The sequence below is a fragment of the Hyalella azteca genome, unplaced genomic scaffold (assembly GCF_000764305.2).
Source record: "Hyalella azteca isolate HAZT.00-mixed unplaced genomic scaffold, Hazt_2.0.2 contig4874, whole genome shotgun sequence".
Taxonomy (NCBI): Eukaryota; Metazoa; Arthropoda; class Malacostraca; order Amphipoda; family Hyalellidae; genus Hyalella; species Hyalella azteca.
Window position 1 is genome coordinate 178847 of NW_025935084.1, and position 20938 is coordinate 199784.

Below are 20938 nucleotides of genomic sequence, written 5' to 3' on the forward strand. Positions count from 1 at the left end.
GATTTAGTGCGCCATTGAAAGCCACAAACGATCTGGAATAAGTGATTATAACGGCTTATTATTGCAAACTATGTAATTTTCATTTCATTAAATATCTGCCAATGCCTCGTGTAATTGGTCAGAAGTGTTTGAGTGCTCTCGAAGTTCTCTTTACAGATCATAACTTGTAAAATAAGTGTTCTTAATCGATCATCTATTGCCATAAACAAGGTGCCGCGAGCAGCGAATCTGTTCAGCTTATGATGGCATCGGCATGAAGAATTACTGCAGTTTAGTACCTACGTTTTTTCTCCTCTCATCAACCGGTTGGACTCCCGAACAATTCAACTCTCTAAATTACTTTGAAAAATGTCAGTCGATTCTCGACTACAGAACCCGGATACTCATGAATCATGTCTGCACAGATAAATTTTTTTCGTTTATTTGTAATTCTCATTTACTTAGTTTTATTATTTTTTTCACTCCCGTCATGACTAACTCTTCAAAGAAGTTCACTACCAATGTTCTCGCAGAATATAATGTTTAATAACTTTTTCCATGATTTTTTACCGCGGTTTAAACTGTTGGAATGCCACGACTGACGCCTGACACTAATTTTCTCATGCTCTCATATGTTGAATGTTTCTGCTTCGGATGTTTCATTCCGAACAATATTTCATCAGTTGTCGCTGACTATTTTGAACATTAAAAAGTAATTTAAGTTCTTAAACAATTACTGCGCCGAGCATAAACGAGTGTTGATGTTCAAAACAAAAAGCTTACTTGGATACCTTCTTTTGTAACTTTTATTATTTAACTATTCGTCGTTTGAATTGATTAGGGAAATATTAATGCTCAGCATATTTTCAATCTTGACGTACAGACATCGTTGGCACGTCCGAGTGCATTTATGTTTCTTTATAATGGAAGGCTACATCTTGACGAAGCTCTCGGTTTCTCTTGGCTAATGCAGCGTGTGATTGCACTTCTTTACGCCGCAGTTCCCATTTCTGCTGCGAAAATCAGGAAACAGCGGGCTGAATATGGACCAAACTCTTGGTCTTCCGTTGTCTGTGTGGAAACATTCTAGCACAAGGTTCGTTCACCTACGAACATGTTCTGGAATGGATTCCGTCGCCGTCTCTGGTGAACTTGAAATTTTTAGCCAAACAGTCGTCATTAAAACTGCAATTCGCTTTCGGTTTTACGTGATTGCTTCACTATTTGTGAGGAATTGTTCTCATAAATGATGTCTCTTCAAAAGAATCATTGCAGTTTGAGATCCTGCATGCTCATGAGTGCTAAACATTGAAATGTTTTCTACGCTAACAAGGCAAGAAATAAGTTATCAGTTTTATTTTCTAAGTACAATCTACTAAGAAATCTGCTTGGCCGAAAGTTGACTTTCAATGCAGTTTTAGTCATGGTTTATTTTCTGCAACATTAGGATTTGTTCATTCCCTGCATGCAACTAGTTCCACCTTAGCTTTTACAGTCTGATGTACCAAGCGATTTTTCTCTGTACAATGCCACCTATACACTCAGTGAAAGTCATGCGCAAAAGTTCTAGATTGCCATCGTCGCTGCGTGCGACAATTATTGTTCTTTGCCGGTTTACCTCTTTGAACTCTCGCTGTTTTTATGAAACAGTCATCATTAGTTCTTATGCATGATTTGCCTCCAATTGATGCTTCCTTCGGGAAAATGATGAATTTTGTATACTTGATCAAAAAATCTCTGGATTTTTACTGCACATCGACAATTTAGAATGTATCAGTAAGTTGCATGATTGGTTTTCGTCGGACAGAAAATGCAAGTTAAATGTATTCAAGGTAAATTTATGGACAGTGAAACCAGTTTTTTTCCTACGGCGAATTTCGGGATCTAATTGCTATTGATAATATTTAATTCTCACTTACCGCAGATCTTAATATTGTTATCGACCGTCATGATGCAAAGTGTATTTTTTAATTTGCCGTGTGTTATGTTTCTATATTATTTCAGATAAATAAGTAATTTAAAAGTTTTAGCTCTGAATATAATTGAGAATTCATTTATTTTTATTTGAATTCATTTATTTTTAGAAATTGATCCTTGATGATTCTACGGCGTTCGTAACTCCGGACAAAACACGCGTTAAAGTTTCAAGAGTGAAACCTGTATCAAGTGCCTAAGTGGAAGTTGAAATAGTTATAAGTAACGTTTGGTAAAGTGACTATCGTACATTTGGAGGTTGTTGATGTGTTGGTAAGATGGTGCTTGGCGCGGTGGTGATACCGAGGTTCCTCAATGCCGAGGAAGTGTGCGAGTCTCCAATCCAAGATGAGAGCGCGTCCCGCTCTGGGGACCAGGATCCTCCTCATTACATTGACAGCGAAGAGTCCGAATGTCCCGACGCAGAAATACCCGGCGTTCATTCCCCAGAAATGACCCCACCGCCCCCACTCAAAACAATTGCGTTTGACTGGTCTACTCTCAGTTTCGGCGACCTTCAGTTTACCCCAAGCGTCCGACTTCCTGAGGTGGCAGAAGAGTACTCGCGAAATTCTTTGGACTGTAACGCTTCCTCCAGACTTATGCCCGATGCCTTATACGGTGATGATTTCCCTCATACTATCCTCATCTCAACAGATGAAGTTCACAAAGATAAGAGCAGGCATCCGAAAACAATGTTCAGGAACTGCAAGCGTAAACTTATCAAGAGCGGCAAAAATTTCAGGGACCGTTCACGAAGCGTGGAAGTTTTTCAAAATTCTAACAAAATCAACACAATCTTCAGAAACCGCAGCACTGAAAGTAGGCAAAGCGATTGTGAAGCCTGGAGGTCGGCTCCGCACGACGGCAGCTTGCCCGCCGCGCGTAAGTCTGGCAGGTCCAGCAGCGTCACGAGCTTGCCTCCTGCCATGAAGTTGAGAACCCGCATCCGTGACTCGGTGTGGGTGACGGGCGTACGACGACGCGAGAGTATCGGGCTTCTCACCCAGCCCATGATGTCTGTGCTTAGGGGAGCGGGGCGTAAAGTCAAACACAGGGCCCGCAGCATGAGCAAGGTGAGTACCCATTTCACTTAAAATGGTCCTTGCCTTATTTATTAGGCATCGTGTGTAACTAAATGTTTAAGCATCATATCGAATTAAATTACTTGTATAAACCACTTACTGTATTTATTCAGAGGTGTTTGGCATCAGTTTCATGTAATTTTGTAAATCAATGTGCCTTTCACCGAATGACTTCTATTTAGAACTGATATGTTTTGGGGTTTTCCTTCCTACGCCAAGATTCCAATTAAAATTTATTATCCTTAAAGTAAGAGATTTATTATCAATAAAATGGATAAATTATTGGTAATAAATTCGACGGTCCGTCACGTTTGAAAATGTGTTGCGGTCATAGGAAGATTTAGTTCTCAATAATCTGTCCATAATTCTCCACGGCGGAGGAGACAAGCATGAGAAGATCTCGGCAGCGCTCGTCCAACAGGTCCGTTAGAGGAACAGATGCCGGCCGTTAGTATACTGACTGGACCTCACGTGCACAAACAGGCGTGATTGTGTACCCGCGGAACTTCATCCGAGATGTTCCACCTCACGGAGGTGTTCTGAACGTGGGCCTACGCTGCCAGTTCCGTGGTCAGATCTTTTCATAACTGTTTACCTATAGGGGCGCTGGGCAGAGCCATGTGGTCACGGACCAACCATATGAACCGAGTGCTGCCTCTTAATTTTGCACCGGAGTTTTCAAACCAACCATTTTCGATGACAACCTGGTCTCTATGGGACGTTATGTTCAAAAGCAGCCAAAAGGTCCAACAGTCTCGCGTGATTTAGCCTATTCCCAGTTTGAAGATATTTGTTTATATCTTTTCATGAAAATTTGTAGTTATATAATTACTATTGAATGTGTCGATGAATGTAGAAGTGGGTCAATCGACATCGACTTTTTCGCGTGTTTCACTGTTTGTTACTTAAACCATCGAGATTTTTAGATCGTTATTCTAGAAATTTGACTCCTGGTCGGACCAAGCTTTTCAGTTTGAATATTATTGTCGGAGCGTAAATTTTTTTCGTTCATGATAAGTCCGATCTGAGAGGAATATTGCCCAACCATGAACTCCAGTATTGAAAAATGACTTGCATTTCTTTTCCTGAATTCACCCAAGTTGTTTTTAATATTCCCTCTCGAGACACAATTCTATAATAAATTTCTAAAATGGTGTTTTTTTTATCGTCGCTTTTTTATTCAATTTTTTTTTCTTTGAACGAACATGATATGTGTACCTGTATTTAGGTAAAGCAATGAAAAATTAACTTTCTGGGTTTTCTCTGCTAAACTTTTGCTGCATGCTTCACTATTTCGACTATTTACCGATTAATTGTTGTTCTTGGCGTGCCAACGATACTTTGTCAGCACAAATTTCTTGCGGCAAATGTGAGCCGAGAAGCCGGGACGGTGCCAAGACTTAGTCGCAAATGAGCTTTGTGAGCGAAAACATGGTGCTTTCTCCGTCGTATGGTTACGATTTACCCGTGTTTCTGTAAATACATTTTTATGTGTTAGTTTAAGCTGTTAAATTTAATATTGAAATATTATGTATTCTGTAATATATTATATAAGTTTATATTATAACATCGATAGCTTTTTACTTGAGAAGCCCATTCTCACCTACTAACCACTCGAACATATCTATCGCACACGGACTTTTGAACTTTAAAAGATGCTGAGGTTTTAGATATGGAAAACTATGCGTCAGTTCTGCAACCGCGAATATAACAAATTTTGACTTCTGATTGATTTCGAGCGAAGAATTTTGCCCTCTCAGTTGTTCGATAAGTTATATACATCGCGCGATTTTTGTTTAATGGTTCTTCCTTCCCTTTGTTTTTGGATTTATTCCTAACGGCGTTCGCTCACTTCCTACTTTGAATTAGTTTGTATGAGCGCGCCGCTTATGGAATGATAAGCTTGATGCGGTGCAGCGCCAAAACTCAGACTATAGAATAATAAAAATCAGTCAGGTTTCTAGTTACATTCGAAGAACGTTCAAACAACGAACTTTTTGCTTGAATGGCAAACTACTTCATTTCATTGATAGGCAGTTAACTCAGCCGGGAACCTCAGTTGCAATCACTCGCAGCACAGGACGAATCTTCTGTACGTCGAGCAACTATTGATTTGTCATATTGTTTTTCTTGAAGCCATTCCCATTGAAGTGAATTCCATTCGTTTTTTAATCCGAATACTAATACTAATTTTTTCACGAAATATATTTTGATTGTCTGGAATTTTTTTTAATTCATTTGTCATGATCATTTTATGCACAGATATAGGTATAGGAGATAATCATAGAAGATATTCTTTCGGTATTTAAAAATCTTGCGTGATTGTAACCCTAGTCATACTCTGTATTATGTTTCGTGTTTACTTCAGTATATTTCTGCAAGAAAAAGCTAGATTTCCGGCATAAAATGTTTTCTACTTGCGAGAGTTAATGCGGAAAATTTCACGAGGCTTGCACGTTCCCTCTCAGTGACAGCAGCGTTTCGTTCGTCGGCGTGAGGGTCACGTGTGAGAGTCTCAAAACGTGCGTGATCTCCCGCCGGTCATATACATACACACCCGCGTGCGTGTCACCGGCAGAAATGAGCTATTCTTTTCTCTAAAAGTTAGCTATTCCCTTTACTATAGTGAGGGATTATTAGTACACAATTGAAAGTTATACGGTAATCAGAACCCGCTGAGCATTTACGCATTAGTTTAAATTCGTTTGAACATCCCTATATAAAGATACCAATTTTAGAATAAAAATTCGTTGTTCTGGAGAGCAAATCTTTATACTAGATTTTTCATTTTCGACTGCATCGCTTATTGCTGGACACGCCAAGCCAATTATTATTTGCTTTAATAATACAACAACTAAATTAAAATATGGTCAGCATATTAAAGCACATATTCTGATGGGTATCTATTTTTTTTTTGGTTAAATGAGCTAGGTTTTTTTCATTAAATCTAAATCAGATGGCCAGTTGATGATTCTGTCAAAACCATAACGCGGTTGAGCATCGTTTTAATTTTAAAAAAGAACATTCTGTCTCAGTTCATCACTTCGGTCGTCGCATGGAGACTATTTGATCTTTTATGACTCAAATGGTTTGGCGTTACGATTAGGAAGCCTTAATTACGATGTGCAGACGTATCAGGCCTCACTGACTTAATTTGAAGGGTTGAAGCTCGTGGTCGACGCCCAAACTTCCCATCATTAAACGCCCTCTGCTGTTTCCACATGGACTCGCAGATTGTGCTTTCTTTTCTCCTTGTCGAGCTGGACGACTTTCCCTCCCAAGCCGCGCTCTCCTCATTGAGACTTAATTGCTGTAAACCGTAACAGCTCTCGCTGGCACATCCGTCAACTGATGCCCTGTTTACTATAATCTTCACATGCATACGTCATGCTTTTCCTGCCATCGCATTCCTACTTCTTGCGCAAACCAATTAACATTTCAATACATAGTAAACACTGATGAAATCCATTTGCCATTCGTATCATTCTTGTTACGATACAATTCGCCCGGTCGAGCTTTGCCTGGCGTTCACCCGTATCAGGTTATCGGTGGGTTGCATTAACCGCTTCATTCAATGTTAAAAGACCGAGTGAGGATTAGAGCAGAGGTATTGGTTGCATTTGAGACGATGATGATGCAACACACGATCTGGTGCTTGGCACGACCTCGCTACTCAGTGACTCTAGACTCGTGCCAGCTGTTTGATTTAGGCCAAGCTTGCACGATCGCCTCAAGCACTCGACCAATATTATTAGCTTGGCTTAACTCTCTGAGTAATTATGTTTATGGAAATTCGATGCAATGAAGTTATTTGAAGGCATTAAAGCTTTTCCTGTTCCGTTTGTAAGATATTACAACAGTATTCTTATTTATCTGGTCATTTAATTTAATTTAATTTAGATTGAGTGTGACACAATACCTAAAGTTATTGATATACCCTTTGAAGACATGGATCAAAATTTAGTCTGGATTACTCAAACATACTTTACGCTGCCTCAATTATGTTATTCAGGGTATTCGGGTGATTCATAAAACGTTAATGTGAGCTATTTATTAAACCATATACGACTTCGAGGATGCATTAGATATTTTTTCGGTACTCCACTTCTCCATCGTATAATGATGGTACCCAGTCAACCATTCACGAGGCAACGAGCGACCTGACTTCATTACTGTCCTGACCTGTCTTTACGGTTGAGTTGAATTTCTCAGGCCAGCATGACCGACTTCTTGTAGTTTGTTCATGCACGACGCGCGCCCCGCAGGCTTGTAATGCCGCCCCCGTCTAAAGTCGATACCGTAGCGACTGCCGCAGTCCTTTCGTCAGTTCAATATTATTTCTAACTTCCATCGCTATCTACGATCACTGTAACCTTTTGATCAAACTAACGAATTTTCAAAATCTTTATATTACCGTTTCCTCGAGCTAGAGACATGAAGAGGCTGATGTTTGTTGTTCTAAAATGAAAGTGCAACATTCTTTTCAATAATTATCAACTATTCGTGAATATGTCAGCCTAACTTTAAATAATTTGCTACTGCGTGCATTGTCGAAATTGTCGATTTTGTTTTGTTTAAGTTACGCCAAAAACCTGTTATTGTAAACGGCATGGATGCATGCAAGTCATCTCATTTCAGTTCCTAGTGTCCTGTTAGCTCCACTGACCTAGAGAGGAACCTGTCTTGTTAGTACAGCGGCCTCGGCAATGCAGGCTTCTAAATCTACTCGAATTTGCTGCTGTTCTGGGCAAAGTTTAGCGGGCGCTAAGTTCCGAAAGATAGAGATTGAGTAGAGAGTCAAAGCAGTACTTTCTTGATTTTCAATGTCCAGGAACCTGTAACTTTCTTAAATATCAATGTTTTAAATATATGCATGAATATATATGTTATAAATATATGCATTGAGGTTCTAATAAAATACTTGGCAATTTTTTACATACGTTCCAGATGCTATTCTACATCCAAGTTCTTGAATATCGTGCGCTGCATAGCTTTGTCAGATAATATTCAGGGCATGATTGTTTCAGTGATTTTAATCCATCTCATGGCGGCGTCACGAGTATGATAATCTTGATAGTACAATTTTTATTGTTATTTTAATAACTGCAAGGGCATCACTTGTCCAACAGTAAAATTGAATGGGAAGGAAAAAGCTTCGTAATCGCAAGAAAACCCGCTGTGCCACTGAACCTCCAACACCACTGGTCTGCTGCCTGCAACCCTCTGGGGAATCAGACGTGCCTTCTGCTGACCTGCTTAACGTTACCTGGACTTGGGACGTCCGAGGTCCCCGACGTCCTCGTACCCTAAAACGTCATCGCACCGTCAGAGCCTCGATGAGGAAATGTAAAGTTTTTCGCAAGCTTCGGTCTGGGCTGAATCCAGAACTCGAACGTCCCCGTGACTCCCAATGTTCGAGCGATCGGTCGTCCGAATACTTTGATGCTCTCGCAGACAATATGGAGGGCGATAACTTCAATGACAATTGGCCTGATGAACTTGAGTATTTTACTGGCGCAGACGATGACATGGGGCATGTGCGTCTATATGAAAGGCGCCGGCTTAATACCATCACCAAAACCTTCTCTCATTTCTATCCTGGCCACAATAATTCTAGAGGTCAACTATCAAACATGCGCAGCATTTCTCAAGAAATTTCTGCGGGCAGCGATCCTCTACTTAATTCTTTCGAAAATTCTCAGAATATCCATAACAACTTTTCTGAAAAATTGGAGTCTCCTGTGTTGGCCCGTGAAAGTCGATCAAGAAACAAATCAACTTCCTACATGAATTCCTTAGCGAAAGTATTTCATTGGACCCTGAGAAAATTTGATGCGCCAGTCGCAAGATCTCCTGCTGAACGAGAGAATAAAGTCTCGACTGTAATCACGAGGAATGATTTCTCTTTACCGGGGAGTGATAGTAATGTAATGGAAGGAAAGAGTAACATTTTGCCTGCTAGACATAGTTACGGCAGGATGTCAGAAATTCAATCTGACAGCAATTTACCCACAAGTACTTGGGATCCCTCGCTAAAAGCCGATCGTAAAAATGTCAAACGTTTCATAACTAAACTATGCAAAAGGATTCTTGATCGAAGACGAAATCCGGAGGAATTATTGATTGAAAATAGTCAGAATAAAAAATGTAGAGAATTTTCATATCCTGGTTATTCGTTTTTCCCTTTTGCCACTTCAAATCAAACCGAACGACGTCGCAAGAACACTTTGAGAAAAGGGAGTGTTGTTTCTAATGAATATAATGTGCTATTGAAAGGAAAGTCCAATGGCTGGAAGAATAAATACAAGAAGAGTATTTGGTACTCGACTGAGTGGAAATATGCCGACAACCTCGTTCAAAGCTCCAATTTGGATCACAACCCACAACCAGAGTGGGTTACTCTGAACCTGCGCAGAAACTCGTCAAATAATTCAAGCTCAAACGAGGATTCTTTTTTGAAGCGATTTAATGTTCCTGTAAGAGATAGGGTAGAATTTTTCGACTTGAGAACGCCACCGAACCATGAAGAAAATCAAGTCACAGTCGTAGTGACCGACTGTGACTCAGCGAATACTCATGACAAGATTTTAAGGGAAATAGAACACGATAGCTCACGCAAGTCTCAAGAAAGTGATAGAAGAAAACAAACAATTCCGATTGCAACTCCTCCACCGAGCCCTTTGCGTAGGAAATTTCATATGCCTTTCAGAGATTCCTCTATGGTAAGTTGACTGCACATGAAAAGAAATTTTTATAAATTTATTATGCTCTCTATGCTAGTAGTTTCTGGAAAGTTTGTTGGATGCCGTTCTCAAGATATTTTCAGCGTTAGCCTTGCAGTCTTTGCGATGTAATGTTTTCTCTCTGGTGTGAAATTTAAAAGGTATGAACACTTGAACAACAGGAGCGATTGTCTCCTTATAGTCGATCTCCAAATTCGCAAGTTCCTAGGAAATTATCAAAGGTGAAGGTTTTTTCTACTCACGACGTTCAGTTTGATAGCTCAATCGTCGCACATGTCTCACGGCGTGAGCTAACGACGAGCAAGTCAAATTGCCGTGATTCACAGTTCCAAGCCTGATGTTCAGTCAAACGATTCAATAAATTCTTGATAATTTTAACTATAAAACAATTGACATTATTATTGAGAGGTTAGAAATATTTGGCATCGTTGCAGGTATCACTAATTTTATCGACCGCTTATTTTCTAGGCTTCTACTCGAAAAGATTAAAATTTATTTTCGCTTATTCATTGCGTAGAGCGTCTATTCTACCTGCAATTTTGTTTAAAAAAGCAATATGCGCCGTAAAATGGCAAATTTAAATGAGTTGTGCAATTTATTTTCTCAAGTTGTGCGGTCGCGGCAGTGCACTCAAAGCGCATCCTGTAGCGTACGTGACCAGCATCTGGGAACCTTGTTAAAGATTTCTCCTGCATGGGTCCAGCTCGTCGAATGTTAGATGAACTTACTGCCCGTGCCGAGTGTAACTGGAACGAGAATATAAGAGTGGCCGGAAACACGGAACTGGTCTCATACCTAAGAAGTTTAGAATAGTACCTGTGAAATACTGAAATTACATGACGATTGTTGACACGCGGCTCTCGTAACATAGGGTATTTTTTCTTTTAGATCAATTGGCTTCTTGCTTGTTAGTAAGGAATCATTATAACTTCTTTAGCAAATGAGGAAATATGTTGTTGAAATAATAGGTGCTATTTATATATTTATACCTAAATTACTAAAATTTATCCCTAAGTAAAAAAAAGACAAACCTCTCCCAATATACAGTGGGGGGAAATAAATATTCGTACACTTGAAAAATCGTATTTTAATATATGTAAGTACACAAACTTAACAGGAAAAGTGATTTAAATTATGTATAGAGACGCATAGTATTCAAAAATACTATCAAAAGAAATTAAATCTCAAATACCTAAGAAGTTTAGAATAGTACCTGTGAAATACTAAAATTAAATGACGATTATTGAGACTTGGCTCTCGTAACATAGGGTACGGTACCTATTTTTTCTTTTAGTTTAATTGACTTCTTGCTTATTGGTTAGGAATCATTATAACTTCTCTAGCAATGAGGAATATGTTTTTGAAATAATAGGTGTTATTTATATAATTATGCCTAAATTACTCAAATTTATCCCTCAATAAAATAAAGCCGAACCTCTCCCAATATATTTTTTTACGTTAAGTCATACTTAACTTAAATGCATTCCATTGCAATCTTTTGCATTTTTGTGCTCATAGCGTGGTCCCGGGATCTATCAATTCGACGCTTTTGACATGGCTTGCGAATGAAATTACCAGTTTAGTTTTATTTGCCGCTTTCCTGACTCCGTCTAATCAAGTACTCCCCCAGGCGAGCGGGAGCCGCAAATCAAAGTTGCCTCAAATTCTTTCCGTCGGTTATAACCCGGCCATCCTGAATTTGAAGAATGGAGTCAGTAGTGATGTGATGTTTATTATCTTGTTGAACCGTTCTGAACGAGCATAAAACAATTAATCATTTCCGGTTTTACGTGCGCATGCTTCCTCGTGTGCCACACGCGTCTTCAAGTTCGTGACGTATTTTTCTTTCTTTTTTTTTCCAGAGCCGCGGGAGCATCAGCGGAGGTAGCGATGATGGCCACTCTGCAGCGCCTTCGTCAGATTGCGAAGATGGAGAGGTTAGTTGTGGAGTTTCTGATATATTTTAATTGGGCCACTTTTCTAAATAAATTTCTAACTAACCGTGTTGTCAATCGATACTTATTTGATTGAGTATTCATCAATCGTATGAGACTAAATCAAATGATGTTCTCTTGTAAAATTGAATTTTCTAGGTACCTAGTATGCCACTTTCTTCTATTAGAGGTTCGTGCAACTTGCACACTTCTGCTCCATGGAATTAAACGCTCGCTTGTAAGGTAGTGAGACGCAGTCTTTCTCAGTTACAAAATTTCGCGATCTGAGTACAAAAATTGGTATTCATAAGCGAGATTGGTTTACCTCATATGTTTCTAAGGCTTTCGTGTGCCGGGACTTGCACAGTTTACAGAGGCCCGGGTTCCGCATGACAAGACACTACGCAGCTTGACCGTCGTTTCCGTTCTCCGGCACACTCTTGACTTGAATCAATGATTAAGCCTTTCCGAAAGGCCTGACGTTTGATTTTGGGCTGCATATATTAGAACTAACTTCTTTGCTGAATATTAATAACATTGTTACGTACATAACTATCACACTGAATATCAATGTGATTTAATAGCCTGCGGTAAGTATTGAACAGGACACGTTGTGGTACGTAGTACGGAACTTTTTGAGATGAAATTCAAGCGTAAGATTTTATTCTCGGGATAGCATCCTTATTCAGATAATTAAAATTGCAATCCTGCGCTCAAACTTCTCAGAATGGTCATTTGTCATTACATAAATGTAATTCAACATGCTGCAAAAGTTCAACCTAATCAACCACAACTTCCCCTTGGGTTAATATGAGAGCAAGCTGATCATTCCCGTAACATTCGAACGGATTTATTTTGCTTGTAATTAATGACCTCGTGATTTTGGTGATGTCGAGGATCATCACGAAGCACAGCGACATTTTCTCACCGCGTGTCATGCAAGCGCAATCCCTTGTGAAGTGTACACCCTTGTTGTCTATACACGATTCCTGTCGCAAAATACTAAATACGAGAGAACATAATTGATTCCTCTGCAACTTCCTTGACAAATGTCTTGGATGTTTTATGAAACTACCGCAGTGAGGTTATAGTTTAATGCCGATAAACACGTTTGTACTTGCTGAGTCATTATTTCGCATAGTTAAGGATAATGTGTATAATGTGGGATACTACATATGTATACTATATATAGTCATACTTTGAGGTCAACGAAGTGACATCGTTCGTAACTGTGTCGTCAAAGCCTTGTTGTTGTGCATGCGACAATAGGAGATGAAGAAGCGCGCTAACACCAACACTCTGCCTTGACCCTTAAAACCTCAACCTTCACCTGCTCGTGAACGCTAAGATCATCCTGCAAGATGGAAATTATTTTGTGCCCAACTTGAAGCCCATGTTGAGGGCGAGATGCCACGAAGCGACCGCCTTGCACTATTGGTCTTATGATTGAACAGAGATTGTTGTTGAAATTAAGTATAGGTTGTAAACAGTTTTGCAATTTGTTTTACTATCGAAATAGTCTAGTCATTCCTGTTTTTCTTCGAATTCGAAGCAAATTTTAGTAGAAGACCCGTACCTTGCAAAACACGTACCTCAACGCTTTTGAAATTATAAATTAGAAGCATCACGCGTAAGGCACGAGTTTGATATGATTAGTTGTTGTTCGCACACATCAGCTCCACGTTTCTAATCATGACTCTGTAACCAGCTTCAAAGAGTTGCTGTCGTCAGCATCAATGTAATGTTGTTGGCGCGCAGTTTCGTTGGGTCGTGACTGCGAATATACGCAGCGTTCACAATGCCAACACAACGCACCCACTCGACTCATAAGTTCATGCTTATTGAAGGATCAGTCGTCCGTTCGTGTATAAACAGTAAATATTTTCCAAGCCGCCCAGAAAGTAGGAAGTAGTCCAAGTACTTTTCTTATTCCTGGGTTCAATCATTTTTATTAGTGCTTTGATTTCTTTCACTACTTTCTTTTAACTTTTTTTCAATAAAGCAAAAGGTGCGTTTTGTTCGCAGTATTTCTTTTCAACTTCGTACGCGTGCTGACCGAATTATTAAAGTTTCTAAAAGAATTAATTTTGCTGGAGAAAGAGCTCACTGGCGGAAAATTTTCTTTACTTCGTTAAGTAGCGCGTAAAATACGCCAAGTCACCACTGGCTCCCATTCATCATCTACGGTCATTCATTTTTCAATCTGCCTCCCATGGCGCGATTCTCTTCTGTCGTGCATGGTTGCGAGAACTCTTATCGATCAAAAGTGTCATCAACTCGTCCGAGTTGCAGGGCTTGCTGTCTATGTATATTAGAGTCGTCACCTCAATAAGACCACTGTTAAGGCGAATATGTAAGAAGAACCTCTAGCTGTGTTAAATAGCTAGCTGGTCAGTATTCACATCGCTCATGTCTGAATTATTCCCGTTAAAATAGGTGAAAAAAACCGTGTATACGCAATATGCTAACGATAATCATAAAGTTGCTAAAATGATCTTCCTGGTTTCCTATTGAGAAACTCTTTTTACCACTTACTCGCGTTGCGAAATACTTCATAATATGTATTCCTGACACATAATTAATTGAAAATACGCGTTCTTTATACTAAGTTAAAAGCGTACGTGCATCACTAAGACGGTTTTTATTTTAAAAATCCTACTTTTGTACTTTTTGTTGACCATTCGGCCTCGCTCATAACAAAATAAATAGCTTCGAACTCGATAGAAACAAATATAAGGTCTGGCTCTCATCTTCATGCCAACAATCCACAGCTTTCTTTATGCTGCTGTTGTTTTGGCATCATTTGCTTAAGAATAATAATAGACCCTCCAATTATCATTTCATTATTTGCATCTCTTGTCGGCAAAGAACAGCTATTATTAAAAAAATACATCGTAATTTACAAAATTAAGTGTACACCGACTGGCCTAGATAAAGTTGCGTGAGTGATGCCCTGGATGCAACGAACTTCTCTGGCACTGATGAGACGAAGCTGACGTTTGTGAGATTAAAATTGACCGGCACTCACAGAGGTGCGATTGTTGGTCAGTGGCAAGCTACTGCGCAGCGCCCCGACCACACTTGCGCTTGCTAAATCTTGAAGAACACTCGAGTCGTCCTCTTTATGAACGGAATGCGGTCACTGCTCCTCCTGAGAAACGATGCGGTAGTTATCTAAAGCTGTGCACCGAAACTTGTATGTTATAGAAAAATAACGTATATTTATAATTTATAATTATGTTTCCTTAAAAGAATTTTCCATGGAGAAACATCTGCACATCTCTAAAGAAAAGGGCCTTAAAGAAAATTGAATTTTTGTCGAAATGAAAACGCCTTGTCCTATCCCTGAATTTTTTCCCTTCTTGATTGATGTGATAATTGAATTAATGGATTTTAACTTTCACCATTTGTTCACAGAAGTCGGATTCGGCGTCCCTGATCAACAGATTTCGAGGCCTACACAAGGACATGTTACACAAAATAGCAAAAGTGAAAAGTCCTCGTGGAGCGCCGTCCACAGGTGATGGTTAGTAGCAAGTTTTTAGTTAAGTTCTCTACAGTAGAAGCATGCACGTAAGTTATTTTAGGAAAAACGGGCACTTGAGTTTTCCGAAGTAGAAGAATGCACGCAATATATTTTCAGTAAAACGGGCACTTGAATTTTTCGAAGTAGAAGCATGTACGTAAGTTATCTTAGGAAATACGGGCACTTTAGTTTTCGCCAGTAGAAGCGTGCACGTAAGTTCATCACATTAGACGCATGTACGCACTGACCGAAAGTAATCAGTTTAAGATTAAATATTTTCGTGTTACAATTGGCTTTTGATGGCATGATGAACTGAAATTATAGAATGATGACAGCACTAATCCCCTGAATTAACCTACACCCCACAGACGAGATACATTGAAAAGAAAATGATCGAATTTGTTTCTAAAGAGCTTCTGCGTTATGCAGACAATGACACCTCTGTATGTGCGCTCCTGACTTCTAGCAAAGCTTCTGATCTAGGAAATTCCTCGAGCTCCGTCCTCTTCAGAGCTTCGAGTTTCCTTTGAATCCTGAGACATTATTCTTATTGATTAATTCTTATGTACTCTTGAATCTTCCAACGCCATTCATATCGGTAGGAAAAAAGTAGTTGCCATAATCTTGAAGTTTTGGTGTAATTTAATTATTATTTGAGCGTTGCCGATGATCGTGTACATTAGGCGTTATGCAACAAATGATCACTGAATAATGATAGTGAACCTCTTTTCTGTTGGCATCCAACTTGAGATGACCGCTGATTGTCTGCGAATGACAGAAAAGACTGCAATTCATATCTTAAATAGCCAGTCCTTTGGTGCTGATTTTGACCTCAATTCTTCTTTTATTCATGTGCGCGTGACGCGTGCTTTGCTATGAACATGCAATGCATTCAATTTATCTTGCAGATTTGCAAGTGGACGGCAGAGTTGCGGACGGCCGTTGTCATGCTCCGTGTTCCTCGGACGCGGACGGTGTCACTCTACGAAGTGAGTTTATGGCAGGACCTAACATTTTTTTCTTCGACTCCAGAGATAAGCTCGATTTTACGTTTAAAAAATTCTCTTATGTTCGAATGCATTGAAATTGTAATAAAATTCAATTAATTAACGCCGTCATTAAATTTAAAAAAAATTAAATCAATCGAATGTCAAAATAAACATCACTCTTAATGGCACGAAAAAATTTGCAGTTTTAAGTAATAGATTCAATTACACATGACAATACCATCTAATAGTGAGGAATTTACGGCAGAGCGTGCGAACAGTGAGAGTGGACCTCAGTCGCCCCCCTCCCCGGCGCCCTACACCGGCCCCTTCATTGGGCGCGCCGTGGCGCTCACAGACTTCCAGCCCTCGCCTTACGACGTCGACCTCCTCAAACTTAACGTAAGAGTTGACCTCAAATTTAATGTAGGAGTCGACTTCCTCAAACTTGATGAAAAGTTTTTATACATATCTGTATGAGTAATATTGCTCTGATCTATCACTTTACTACCTATTAGCGTTTTTGATTGATATTATAAAATTGATCAGATAATTGTTTACAGAAAGGTGACGTGATCGACATAATATCGAAGAGTCCATCGGGTCAGTGGAGAGGCTGCGTGGACGGTCGAGTAGGAAACTTCAAGTTCATTTTCGTGGAGGAGGAGACTGAGCGCGACAGGCTGCACCGCAAGCTGCGAGGGCAGCGAAGCTCCCCTCTTGAGCAGTTCCCTCATGCGTCCCTCGAGGCTCTCCTACGGCACTACAAACTCGGGCATCTCCTACAAGTATGTCGGTCGGGAATTTGTGCTTGGACTCTAACCAGGTTTAGTTGCTATTTAAGAATAACTCTTTTTTAATGCTTTTTTGACTTGTACCTTTGTTCCTAAATTACTTAGTGGTTTGCGCCATAAAAAGTGGTTGAATTCACGCCCGATAAGGAATTAAAGTTACAACTTTGAAAATAAATTCAAATCCATTGATAAATATTTGCGGTGTTTATTTAACGAAGTATCTTCAGTAGATAATTTTTTGTAATCAACGATTACATTTTATTTCACATTTATAAATATAATACAGCAATAAAACTTACCGGTTTGTCATCATACGACTCGCTCCTGAACAATGTGAAACGTTTAGCCATGTATAATATATTCGCGGTTTCAGCGTTTATTTGGCCGTAGGCCTGTCGCCGATCGCAGAACATTCACAGTTTATTGCGGGCTCGAACGCTCAACTCACTGCTACAATTCTGCTGTGCTGACCGCCCGGCCTCCTCACCGATTCCGACCAAAAACTGGCGCCCAGTGCTGGGATCGAACCCGCACCTCTCTGCTCTATCCTGATACTTTGAACTGTAACCACTGAGCGTCATCGGAGCTCATATAATCACGAAATTTACTCCTGATGCAGTTCTAAATCTTGTATTGATACGTAAAGACCCATTTTTTCCATTTCTCCTTCTTCTGTCCGGCCTCTTCTTTTCCACTCTTTCCTAGTGGCACCGCAACGACAAAGGCCCATTGACGCCCGCCGACAATTGTTTGCAAACATGATTCCGGTTGTTGCAAACACGCTGTCGTTCGAATGCCCGAAGGTGTTTAGTATTTCTTGAACGCGCGGTGCGATCGTCATTTCTAGAAATGAATGTACGCGGGCGTTATTGAAGGGATACATTTTTTGGAAAATTAAACAAATAATAGGATATATATTTTAACTAAGACAATTGTTTGAGCACTTCACTTTCTGCAAGTTCAAAAGTCGACCACTGAAAATTGCGAAAAAAAATTCTGGTATTTAAATGTTTAGTTGAGAAAGTTTTGACAGCTCATTTCATGCCGGGAACTTCGTCAAATGTGCGAGAATAACCGTTCGCCCTTCTGTTAGTGAATGCTTTCCCCTGGTTAAAACTATGACAAACATGTGTCGACGTTCGTAAAAATTGCTCTGCTGGCGTAATGGGGCCTGTTCATTCATTCTTAATTTGAAACACTGGAACTGTTTGGCTTCGTTACTTTTTAGCGCATTTTCTCATTTATGGAAAAAATTCACTATTGTGCACGCCATGTCCGTCTGTCTGTCTGTCCGTGACCTCAAGTTTTCGTCGACGAGAAAATACGCTCTCTGTCACTCACTACAGTGAGTACTGAGTTATATTTTTTAAAACTATGAAAGCTCGATCCTTGATCCATTCATATTTAACATGTTTAATTTATCTTGTGCAGTTATTTATCCTGCATGGTTACGAGACTCTTGACCAACTACGTGAGTTGGAGGAACAAGATTTGGACAGTCTGGGCATCCGAGACACGGACACTCGAGCTACGCTGCTCGCTGCCGTCACCTCCATCCTAGAGTATGAGCAAACTAGCATCGTGTGTCACGTCTCTGAAGCCAGCGTCACCAATAACACATCATCGTCGTCTAGAGATTCCGGCTTCATGGATCATAAAACATTGAATGCTGGCTTGATACCTGAAGTGGAATACGGCAACGCAGACGGCCGACAGTCTTCTCCATCTACTGATAATTCTTCTGGGTACCAAAGTAGAGGCAACTACAACATCGCTCATCCGGGAGATGTTTCAAGCACTCTTCAGGAGGTTCCTGACACGACCTTAGATTCCACTTCTTCCACCGAAGAAGACCTTACCTCTAAAGAATTTAAAAAGAATAATATCGCTAGGGCGCCCTCTGACCTGGACACCAGAGAACCCGACTCGTACAGAGCGACGCCGGTCCTTGTGCGGCCCGGCACCCCGGATTCGTCCCCGCGGCTGCGGAAGAAAGTTACGGATGACCGCGACGGTGATGCGTCGGCGCGCTGCAGCAGCGACACTGGCGTGTCCCTGCATTCAGATGCGGGACAGTAGCAATAAGCGCGCAGCTCAGTCCTTTTATGATCTTTATTACTATTTCGAATTATTACTATAGCAATTATAAGAAGTAAATATTTTATTCGTATCTGCAATACTTCGTACAACACGCTTAGTCATCAGGTCATTTCCTATTAATGCAGTCTATGATAGAGGGTAAGAATAAATTAAAATTTTGGAAAGGAGGTATAGGAACGAATGAATTTATAACTTAGAGTTTAACCAAGAATTTTTATTTTATTAGAGGAATTGTTCTCAGCATGGACAAAACTCAAAACTAGTGTAGTTATAATCTAAGCGTGACTGTAAATAAATATATTCAAGATAAAAGATGAACTGGTGCAATGCTCCGAACAGTCACATCGGTGCGTGTTACTGATGTGTCGTCTCAAGAGAAACAATCCGGTTTTTAATAACTTACAGACCCAACCGGTTGCTGCTGTAGCCTGAATGGCGTAATTTGTTATTTCGTGTAGATGATAACCAATTTGTGGCATTTTATCTCAGCTGAACAACGATCAAGTTTTGAGTGATAGTCAAGTTCTCGTAAATGTTGGAGCCAAACTCGAGTCAACGTTCCTCAGTCACGTAGTCTTCCTATCTATTAAGAATATTACGAAACGTTCATCATGTTAGATTATTACAAATATGTCAAAGACAGATCACTCAACTTGATGTACTCTGTACTCGTGCATGTTCTTCGTTCTCAACCGATGTAGGATCTTATTGAGAATTGGAGTTCGGAAAGTTTGCCTGGTATGCCCGTCTTAGATTCCGAGATGATCTGGCAGTACGGTACTCGTGAAGCTCCTTCTAATCTGCCTGAAAATATTTCAATAATTTGGCCCTAGAACCTCTCATAGAATCTTTCAAACTGCTTTAACTTGTTAAATTATGGCTGCAATCGTATCGATGCGGAAGCAGTTTTATTAAAGATTAGAAACTAGTTTGTAAGTTAACTTTGTGTAGGTCGTGATTTCTCGCTCCTTCTATGCAAAATAAAAATAGATTTCGTGAGTTCGGGCTTGTGCTGCTCGACATTCTGGATGCCAAATCTAAGCTATGCATTGCTCAAGTGCCGATGAAGATTGCATGTTGTATTCCTCCTCATATTCGCAAATGCGATTTTTCACACTAAAATAGAATAATTATATGAACACGTGACGTAAAACAATGGCAAAATTAAACTACAAAAAAACGTTCCATAGTTTCACTTTGCGAGAACCACACACTTGACTCGCAGCAAAGTCGAGCACGAAATGATCGTGCATTACATAAGCCTAGGGCTCAGACGCATACAAAAATGTGTCTTCATTTTTGTCCCATATTGCCGAACCAAAACAGACACGCACTAAATGATGTTTAAACTATGAAATGATGTTTAAACTATGTGATGTAATCCGTGAACCTAAGAACACAGGTTAAAACTCGACACAATCAGCAGAGGTGACATTCATGTTACCGACAGACACGGAAACATGTGGTCTGCCCGCCCATTTGCGTTTGCCGATACCTCGAATAGACTTTTTCGCCTGCAATCAATAATTCTTACGCAAGACAATTATGAATGATATTCTCTCATTTCTAGCATAGTTCTTGTTCTTTCTTGTAAATAAACGGAATAAATAACTTTGTTTTTCATAGCCGTTTGTCCTTTTATAATTACCTAAAGAAGAGCAATAAAAATTGTTCCACTCGACAGGAACCGAGACGAGGCTTCATTTACACACAATCTTGCTATCTGGCCTTCCAGCGTCTATGCATCTGCAGCTTGTAAGTGAACCATCGTCTAAACATATAGTAGTAAGCGTATCAGGACCGACAAGGCTAAATCA

The 20938-nt window shown here is 39.9% G+C and overlaps 1 protein-coding gene across 1 annotated transcript in view; it reads left to right on the top strand.

Annotated features, from left to right (window-relative positions):
- The window catches only part of LOC108675850, a 39404-nt gene extending 18672 nt beyond the window's left edge, over window positions 1–20732 (top strand). Inside the window, exons 4-9 of the mRNA XM_018163892.2 lie at window positions 11644–11718; window positions 15133–15241; window positions 16150–16230; window positions 16496–16629; window positions 16791–17015; window positions 18453–20732. Of these exons, the coding sequence (XP_018019381.2) occupies window positions 11644–11718; window positions 15133–15241; window positions 16150–16230; window positions 16496–16629; window positions 16791–17015; window positions 18453–19100 (1272 nt within the window). The 3' untranslated portion in view covers window positions 19101–20732. The remainder of the gene's footprint in view (window positions 1–11643; window positions 11719–15132; window positions 15242–16149; window positions 16231–16495; window positions 16630–16790; window positions 17016–18452) is intronic.
- The last annotated feature ends 206 nt before the right edge of the window (window positions 20733–20938 follow it).